This window comes from Helianthus annuus, chromosome 13, assembly GCF_002127325.2.
Source record: "Helianthus annuus cultivar XRQ/B chromosome 13, HanXRQr2.0-SUNRISE, whole genome shotgun sequence".
In the NCBI taxonomy this organism is placed as follows: domain Eukaryota; kingdom Viridiplantae; phylum Streptophyta; class Magnoliopsida; order Asterales; family Asteraceae; genus Helianthus; species Helianthus annuus.
Genome location: NC_035445.2, coordinates 9637852 through 9647438, shown reverse-complemented (window position 1 = coordinate 9647438; position 9587 = coordinate 9637852). Strand labels below are relative to the sequence as shown.

At 37.1% G+C, this 9587-nt stretch overlaps 1 protein-coding gene across 7 annotated transcripts; it reads left to right on the top strand.

Moving 5' to 3' along the window:
- Window positions 1–3973: 3973 nt before the first annotated feature.
- Window positions 3974–7715, top strand: LOC110897634 (chaperone protein ClpC4, chloroplastic-like). 7 transcript variants are annotated; one of them, XR_004876151.1, is made up of 9 exons: window positions 3974–4249; window positions 4351–4400; window positions 4901–4971; window positions 5079–5463; window positions 5552–6368; window positions 6619–6687; window positions 6768–6840; window positions 7028–7080; window positions 7504–7715. XR_004876151.1 is itself a non-coding variant. In XM_035981576.1 (6 exons), exons 3-5 carry the CDS (start codon window positions 4934–4936, stop codon window positions 5690–5692), a joined length of 564 nt encoding a protein of 187 aa, XP_035837469.1. In that variant the 5' UTR covers window positions 3979–4249; window positions 4351–4400; window positions 4901–4933; the 3' UTR covers window positions 5693–6368; window positions 6619–6650. The 7 variants fall into 7 exon arrangements, 1 of the variants encoding a protein (XP_035837469.1); XR_002568816.2 differs by lacking the exon at window positions 7028–7080 and having other exon boundaries at window positions 3975–4249; window positions 5552–6204; window positions 6271–6368; window positions 6619–6840; XR_002568819.2 differs by lacking the exon at window positions 7028–7080 and having other exon boundaries at window positions 3975–4249.
- The last annotated feature ends 1872 nt before the right edge of the window (window positions 7716–9587 follow it).

The window sequence follows — 9587 nt, the reverse complement described above, 5'->3', positions numbered from 1 at the left end:
ACATACCATTCCAGACCGTTTAGGTTTAAAATATTGAAACAGCCGGACAAATTGCTCTTATTGGCCATAATTACAGAAGAGCGTATTTACCTGATTGATGAAGTTTTGATCCAAAGGAGAAAAAGAAGGGGAAGATGAAATAGATGAAAAAAGCTAAGAAAAAAATAACCTTTTCTCTTATTTATAAGGGTTTTCACCGCCTTAAACCCACCAATAAGAAAATGACACATCACGATGGGTGATGCATGTCAAGAGTCACATTGGTTAAAGAAAAGATAGAGTAACCGCCAGTCACCAAATGAAAATCACCGCCGAAATTCAAAATTCAAATACAAAACCGCAAAAAGAAAAAGCGCCGAATCTAAACCCCATCATTTAGTTCAAAGCTTTTACTAAACAAACACTACGAACTAGGGGGACTTGATGAGGATATGTCACACCCCCAAAATCCACACGCGGAGTATCACCGCTTGGGAGCGTGACTAACCATGATCAAGCCACCAATCATATAGAACAACGTAAATAGTAAAAGTAAATGTAATTTAACCGAACCAATCCATATGAAAGGTGTTCAAACATAAGTATAAATTCAACGTTTAGCGGAAGCATATGAGTAAAAGCCCAACATAAGTAATGTATGAAATGTCAAATGTTTAATCAAAGCATTCACGATCCTTGTCCACAACGACCGCGCCTCCCAGTGCAAGCTCCATGTAAATCTAACGACCTGCAAGGCATGTAACAGAGAGTCAACAACTAGTTGAGCGAGTTCACAGTAAGTAAGTTCGTAATAGTAAGTTTGTTTCGTAACACGTGGCTCTACTAGGCCGATAGTATGTTCTATTAGTGGGGGCTTCCCATAGTTGCATATATACTAGACTATTTGTAACCATAAGTGTTCTTCTTAACCCGAGAACAGTAGTACGTACAAGCTTTACGTAGGTTTTACGTAAGTGTCCTTCTTTACCTGAGGACAGTGGTACGCGTGGGGTTTACGTAGGTTTTACGTAAGTATCCTTCCTGACTCCGGAAGACAGTAGCATGTGTGAGTTTACGTAGGTTTTACGTAAGTGTCCCTCGAAACCTGAGGACATTGGTAAGTACTTGTTTACGTAGGTTTTACGTAAGTGTCCTGCTTAACCCGAGGACCATGGTAGATAGTCTAGTAGCCGTGTAAGTACGAATAATTGTTCAATTCCATCATTCAACCCATTCCCAATCCCTGGGAATCCCATGCCTTAGTAAGAGTGTGAACTCACCTTGGTTTGCTCGGTATGTTATTGCTTCTAGTGTTAATTAATGGTTAGGTCCGTTACACACGACCTAAGGTACATTGCACATAAACTCAATGTAAGTGTTTACATTCAATTAGGGTTTACAATTCCTTGATGTCTAAACAACTGTGTTCCGTGTGATAATCGTGTACAGAATGACATGACATAGATTCTTCATACATACAGTATCATACAGTCATATACAGTAGCATACAGTAGCATGTTGTTCCTCATACAGGGTTTTGAACTTAGTATTATAAATAAACTCGGATCCTTAGTGTTAACATTAATCTCTAATACTTGTGTTTACAGTAAACTCAGGCACTTATACTTATATGAAATTCGGACTACACACACATAACAAGAATTCGGACCATACATCATACCAAACTCGGACCATATCAATATTAACAAATTTGGACCAACCATTATGGCATAAAACTCGGACCACCTCTAAGGCCTAAAGCTCGGACCAAACATTCTCCCTAAAATTCGGACCCACCAAGCATCCCTTATAAAAGTTCGGACCCCCCCATACTTAGCAAAAATTCGGACCATGTAAGAATCAAAAGTCGGACCTCATGAGAAATCATCAAAACTCGGACCTTGTGTTTGTGTGCTTTACAAAATTCGGACCTTTACAAGCCTTACAAAATTCGGACTATGTAACCCCTTTACAAAAGAATTCGGACCTTATGCATTACAAATAAAACTCAGACCATGATTCATTCACAAAACTCAGATCAAGCACTCAATCAGAACTCGGACTTTGTGACTTCACAAAACCCTGACACAATCTCTGAACTAAAAATCATGCGAATATTCAAGACTAATTCAAAGTTTTCAATGGAACAGTTACATTTGCAGACTACGATCAAAACCCTAATCCCAGAACATTGCCAGTGTTGTAATCAAATCAACAATCAAACAATTCTAACATATCATGCATCTCATTGTCAAGCATTTGATTAAGCAACTATTCACAAACCATTTCACAATAATCAGGAAGATCAATAAACACAGAGCCATTATATGTAGAACTAGGGTTTTGCATGAATCACATAATCAAGGATTAACAACAAATAATCATTAAACGTTTACCTTAGATTGATTCTAGATGAAGAGAGATCAAAAGTGATGAAGAGCTTGTGCCACCAAGAATGATGAAGAAGATGATTGTAGGAGAGGATTGTAGAGGAAGATGTGAAAGTACGTATGATGATTTGTGAAAGAGATAGGGTTAAGAGTTATTAAGATATCACTAACTACTCTACTCACCCCTAAGTTTCATCTTTTACATAAAACACACTCATCACAATATAATTTACAGTTTCATCACCAAGTTCATGTATTTGTCAAATCATTCGTAAAATAACACATAACCATGCAACAATCACAATACACTTTTTCAAATCACAACGTATACAGTTACAAAGCAAACCAATTGTGTAAGTAAGCATTAAACAAACAGTGAACGTGCAATAAATGCGAAAGTGGAATCTCGGAAACTCGAGTTGTCACAGGATACGTCCTGGGTCGGACCGAATACTTGATAAGTACAAGGTCGGACCGTTATGCTAAAGGAGTGGTCGTACCTAGTATCTCCAGTCGGAACGATTAACCAATAGGATCTTCCCTAACTAACTAGGGGCCCACAACTTTAACTACCTGACAACAACTGGTCCGACCCTAACTAACTTGCCACGTCAGCACACCCAAAAGGTATAAATACCCCGCCAAGACCTCCATCAAAGGGTAATTGCTATTCTCTCTCTCTAAACTCTCCTCTCTCTCTCTCACTGACTTACTTTTCCTCCACAAATACTTATTCTTACGCCCGAGCTTGGTCACAGAGAGGCCCCTCTCCCTGTGACGAGGCTAACGGTGTGTTTCCTTTCTTGTGATCTTACAGGTTCTCGTCAAGGTAATCTGAAGCTCTGTTCAACCCAGCTCGAACCAACTGGTTTTTGAGTCTTCAGTTAGTATTATAAAATGCGAGTTCATACCTCGTGTCTCGCAATGTCAACGCCACAGGTACACTTTTTTTAACGACAAGTAACGACGTGCCAACCACCGTGGCGCTGTGGCCAAGGTCGACTACTCGATCGCCGCCAGCCCCTTGGTTCTCCCAGATGCACGGAAACCTGACCTCCAACCACCCGAAGGCGACTGTGGAATAAACGGTAAAACCTCGCCTCCCATCCAAGACGAACCGGCGCCACCCATATTTGCCCTCCACCCGGATGCTGCAGAAAATAATGGGGAGAGTGGGAGTCGAACCTGGTTCACAAGGAACATCAAGTCATTCCCGAACCACTCACTACCTCATTGGCAATGTCATTGGTAGACTGTTTTTAAATTTAATAAACCAGATAATATATATATATATATATATATATATATATATATATATATATATATATATATATATATACTACTCTATAAAGCATATAGGAAGGACTTCTTAAAGTCCATAAAAATTTCCTTAAAACACACTTAATGCATAATGTACAAGTCTTTTAAACACAAGAAACACATTTATAAGCTCACTTTCCACATATACCCTTACTAACTCAAACAAAAACACAGATATCATGATCTACCGTCCATTACTTCACATGGATCATGATCCTACCGTCCATCAGCTTCACATGGATCATGATCCGCACATTTACTTTTGAAAGCTGTAGTGTTCTTCTCTACACCATATTCCTCTGTCCTACTCGCCAGATCTAGATCTGCACCAAATTCCTCTCTCTGCATTTTCAAAATTTGAATTCCCAAGTGGAAAGAGAGGAGAGGGAGACAGAGAGAGAACGAGAAATAGAGAGAGAGAGATGCGATGGAGAAGGAGAGATGACGGCATGAGAAACCCTAAATACAAAATCGTTCAGATCTTGAAGGATTTCCGATACGAAACCTTTGTTAGACGAATAACATGAAGCCGGTTTCTTCATCCGTATGCGGACAACCAGGTAATCGAGTCATCTTTACCTTGTATATTTCTCTAAATCGTTTGATTCATTTGTATTTTTTATTATTTAATAATATTTTTTGTGTTGATTTTTGGTTTTAGGTCAGTGAAATTTGAATCGCCTTTTTGAAGGTTTTCTTGAGTTGCAGCAGGTATCTTTTTTTCATTTTATGATTAAAGATTTGATCTTGGGTTATGTTTTGTCTGATTTCCTTTTGGGATTTGTTGTTTTGATCATATGTAGTGATTTCTTAGATATTTCTTGATGATCTTTATGCTATCATGTATATGGGTATGCATCAGAATAGATCTATTGTTTTTTGTTCAAGATTTATAAAAAAGATTCATGCTTTTTCTTAATAATCAAATATTGACCTTTGATCTATGTTTTGAGTCTTTTGACATGAATATCTGGGTGTATTTTAGGGTTAGGGTTATGATCTGAACTGGGATTGAAAGATGGAAAAAAAATTGTTTACTAATAATTTGAAGAAATTTCTTTGTAAAAAATCTTGTTTGATCTCTCAATTTCAAAAGGGTATTTATGTAAAATCTTTTATGATCTTGTACAATCACTGGTTTTGTCCCTTTTAGTACCAAAATCTTGAAGTTACCATCATATTTATTGTTGAATATTATTCTAAATTTACAGGAAACAGAGGCTGCAAGAAACCAATTGGAGGCAATGAAGCAAAAGAAACAAACTTTAGAAGCTGAAGTTAGGTATATTATCATCTTGATAATTAATTACAACATATTCAATCGTTATTCCGAATTCGAGAAATTTAAATGTTCATCAAGATTACGGTTCTTGTTCTTTGTTTTTCCAGGCTCTTGAGGCGTCGACGCAAATTTTTATTGAAAACGAGAACATCAACTTCACAAGAAGTGATTTTACCGAATATAGAAACAACCCAATACAGGAAAAGCAAGAAGGAGAAGGTTAATAACCCGAAGAAGGCTGCGACTTTGACGAATTTGCCCCCGACTCCAAACGTAATCCAGAGGGGGAAAATGTATACAAAGAAGAAAAACATTATTAATAACTTGGGAAGAAATGTAAATTTGTATGGTGTCGATCTAAACCAAAGGGTTATAGGGAACAATTCATTTCCAGTGACCGAATTTGTTCAGAAAGAAACAGAAAACGGTGTTAGTGGTGAGAAACCGTTGGTTCAAGCGCGTGCTCCTATATTCGACTTGAACCAGATATCAGTAAGTTTTGCTAAACTTTAGTGAACAATGTAACCATGGCAAATCACTTGTGCTGAACTCATTATGTGTCAATTATCTATTGGTGCAGTGTATTGGGGCTACAACACTTGATGAGTACCAGAAGCATATTGAGAAGGACCTAGCACTGGAGAGACGTTTCCAGCCCGTAAAGGTGCCCGAGCCCATAGTTGATGAAACCATACAGATTTTAAAGGGGCTTGGAGAATGATAAGAATATCACAATAAACTCCGTTACACCGATGATGCTCTGGTAGCTGCTGCTCAGCTGTCATATTGTCCCTGAGGTTTGCGACTTTTGTCCCAAGGTTTGTTTTGTCGCATTTGGTTCCAAAAGGTTTGAAATCTTGCCATTTCATCCAGCTCATCAACTCCGTCCATTTTTCTCCATTAGATGAGGGGCATTTCCGTCTTTTTATACACTTTTTTTTATTAAAATAAAGACACTATAAGAAATAAAGATTCACCTCTGTTGATTTCTCCCCATCCAAATGCTTTAATCATCACAAAAAAAATGTCTAAAAAGACGGAAATGCCCCTCATTTAACGGAGAAAAATGGATGGAGTTAACGAGTTGGATGAAAATTGCAAGATTACAAACCTTTTGGATCTAGATGGGGAAAAACAAATAGCAAGAGAAGACGATAAGTTTGGAAGTTCAATGGAGTTGGCCCGTCAAGAAATAGAATTGAATCCATCTCGAAGATGACCCGTTTTAAGCTGGTTCATTGCAATTCTTTTGTTTTTGTTTTATTTTATATTTTGTCTTGATATTCTTTAGGTTGGCAGGGAAACAAATTGTTCTCTTGCTTGCCAGAGGCATTAGCTGTGTACTGTTTCTAGAAAAGACAGCAAACCCACAACCATCACTGCCCTTTCATACTCAGGTATATTTTATCTATACCTGTTTGTATATATAACATGTAGAGGTAAAAATGGGTAGGCCGGGCTGCGAACAGGTTGGGTAATGACTCATTACTAATGAGTCACAGCTCTGCTTTTGCCTGTATGCATGATTTTTTCTAGAGAAGAAATTTGGTTTAGAGATAAATTTAGCAAAAGCTAAAGATCCTTATATTGTTTGGCTTCCTGAAGAGTCGAATCGTATTTAGATAATGACACCTGTGATGTTGACAGGTAGACATGGATATGGAAGATGAGGACGCTTCTCAGGAATCTGGAAGTACTGTTGGTGGAGGAAACATGGTTGGAAGTATTTTCTTTATATAGTCTACCTTCCACAACATTTGATCTTTAATGTTGTTAGGTATACCCCCTATGACCAGCTAAAAGCTATCATCTTTGTTCACAAGGACTGCCTTTTACATTGGCTCAATCACAGCAAAGCGACAATGCGAGGTTTGTTTTCTCTGGTTTATTTGATTTTTGTTGAGTAATTTTGCTTCCATATTTAATTGATTGATCTAATTTGGTGTTTCTTTTTGTTTACTAGCTGATTCAATAGTCTTTATTGGCCAAGCTTAGTTTATTGATCTAATTCTGTATGTTAATCATGGTGTTCTATGTGGTATATGCTGGGAATTAGAGGTGGAAAGCTTCACGGGTTGGGTAACTTGTCAAAACGGGCTTACGGGTCAGGTTGACCAATATTCTTTTCTTTGAGTTTTGAAAATTGTTATAGAAGTGTATTATTGTATTATTACTCCAATAATATGTTTTTTGTGATACATCAGTTTTGGCGGCTGTATGACTTGTGACCCATTCCTTTTCTTAAACTTTACATCTTATTCTATTTAGGTTTATCCATATCATTACACACCATTGGCTTATGATGTAGGAATGTGCACAACGAAACATTTAAAAAGTAGCAAAGGTATATCCTTAGAAGGAGGATCATTTAAAAACCGACCTCTAAACATTTAAAAAGTAGCATATGTATATCCTTAGAAGTTGCTCCGCTTTTAGCTTGTGAAATTTTTTGTTTTATTTTGTCTTTTGGTCTTCTGGCCAACAATTCTAGGGAAAATCATGTTGAATATGACTGGTGGTTTTATTGTACAGGGGGAAGAAACAAGGCAAGACATCTGAGAGGGATGTGAACAAGGTAAAGGTGGATGAGAGGTCACAGTAACAAGTATCAAATATTCAGCTGCAAAGGGGTCGAAAAGATTGACTTGTAGTTAACTGAAGTTTACTAAAATTGTTAAATTTGTGATGATTTATGAAGATGGTTTCCAGTTATGTTTGCGTACGAAAAGCCTGCCACTTTTGCGTTTTGCGCCTCGGTTTTAGACCTTGTCACTTTTACGCGCTTCACGCTTTATAAAACCAAAACGGTCGATAGTCGGCCAAAGTGCAGTTTAATACTTACAGCCTTATTACCAACTTTATCAAAATATTAGATTTTATGAAATTAAAGGAGATGGGTTATACCTCCTGTGTAAAGGAAATAATTTTTTATGATATTAAGAAAGTGTTTTGGAGCTAACAAGTGAATACAAAGATGGATTAATGATGCCATAAAATTTGAGTATTCAGTTTTGTAATTACTCTATAATATAATTTGAGTTTTGGAAAATCTTGGCTTCAAGAATGGGATGCGGAGGAAGTATTTGTTAGTTTTTTAGGTTCAAGTGAGGGTAAGTTAGGCAAAAGTGGATTTCTTCTAGATGGGTGTTCTAATGAAAGAGCTGTTAAAAACATAAAAACAATACACAACTGTGATTTAATTCTTGGTTTAAAAAATGCATCTAGGCGCGAGGCGACCCAAGACGCCAACTAAATTGCCTTATGTGACACAAGGCGCACGATGTACAAAAGGCGCAGGTGAGGCGCGTTTTTTAGCCTAAAAATTGACCTGAAGTGCAGGTGAGGCGCATGCCTTATGTACATGGTGTGTTTATGTGCTGCTGAGTGTTGTACCACAAGCTTTTTAGGCTGTAAATTTATGTTTTTTTCATTTTAAAACATATATATAGTATTTGATGCTAAACACTTATGGGATATATAAAATAAATTATATAATCACTTTGCGTTTTGCGTACGAAAAGCTCACCGCTTTTGCACTTTGCTTTAAAAAAATTGGTTTTAGACTCATCGCTTTTGTGCGATTCCCGCTTTTTTAAACCAAGATTTAATGGAGTGATGGTAATTAGTTGAATGAATGGTTTAAATTCTAGTTTTCAATTTTTTTTTTATGAGAGTAATGTAAAAACACGTTGCTTTTTATGCTTTTGTTAACAACTATTAAAGTTTAATAAATTATATCAATAATGAAGTGTGACTTAGTTTAAACTCTTAGCTTGTTAAGAAAAACAAGTTAGCGGAAGGTTTTGGCTTGCTAAGAAAAACTTTGGTTTTTCTGAGTTGAGTTGGACGTTTTAGCTTGTTAAGAAACACAAGTTGGGTTGAACGTTTTAGCTTGTTAGGGAAAACAATCCAAGGCGGATTCGTTTGATTAGTTTTAAGCTTACGGTTGTGTTTTGTTGGCTTGACGCAGTTAGATTTGTTTACATCATTTTAAAACTCTTTAAATCCACATGACCGGTTTTGAAGTACCTTAACCAAAAATTTAGATTTCGGTTATAACCTAACTGAACTGAACGTTCTCATGCACACCCTTAAAATTACTAACAAGTGTTGTTTTTTCCATTGCATCGCGAATTTGGTTTTGATTATGGCTCAAAACCGAACCTCCTTGTACATAACCCTAAACTCACCAACCTAAGTGATATGTTTCCCGCCGCATCGCGCGGGTAAACGACTAGTGTATATATATATATATATATATATATATATATATATATATATATATATATATAGGGAGGGGCTCATGCGAGAACCACCCTTATTGTGAGAACCTTGAGAACCAATGTGAACACAACCTAAAATAGCTAAAAAAAACCTAACCCCCACCCCCCTACCCCAAAAAAAAACCTAACCCCCCCCAAGCTAAATGCTAAAAAATAACCCAAAAAAAAACCTAACCCCACCCCCCCCCCCCAAAAAAAAAAACCTAAACCCCCCTCCCCCACCCCCCAAAAACCTAACCCCCCCTACCCCCCCCCCCAAAAAAGCTAAAATGCTAATAACTAAACCCCCAAAAAACCTAAAAAAATCTAAAAAATCGCTAAACTCACGCTTTA

Coding starts and splice junctions, on each gene's coding strand:
- LOC110897634 (XM_035981576.1), top strand. CDS start 4,934: ATGAAGCAAAAGAAACAAACTTTAGAAGCTGAAGTTAG. Junction 4,972..5,078: donor ACTTTAGAAGCTGAAGTTAG/GTATATTATCAT, acceptor TTGTTTTTCCAG/GCTCTTGAGGCGTCGACGCA. Junction 5,464..5,551: donor TCGACTTGAACCAGATATCA/GTAAGTTTTGCT, acceptor CTATTGGTGCAG/TGTATTGGGGCTACAACACT.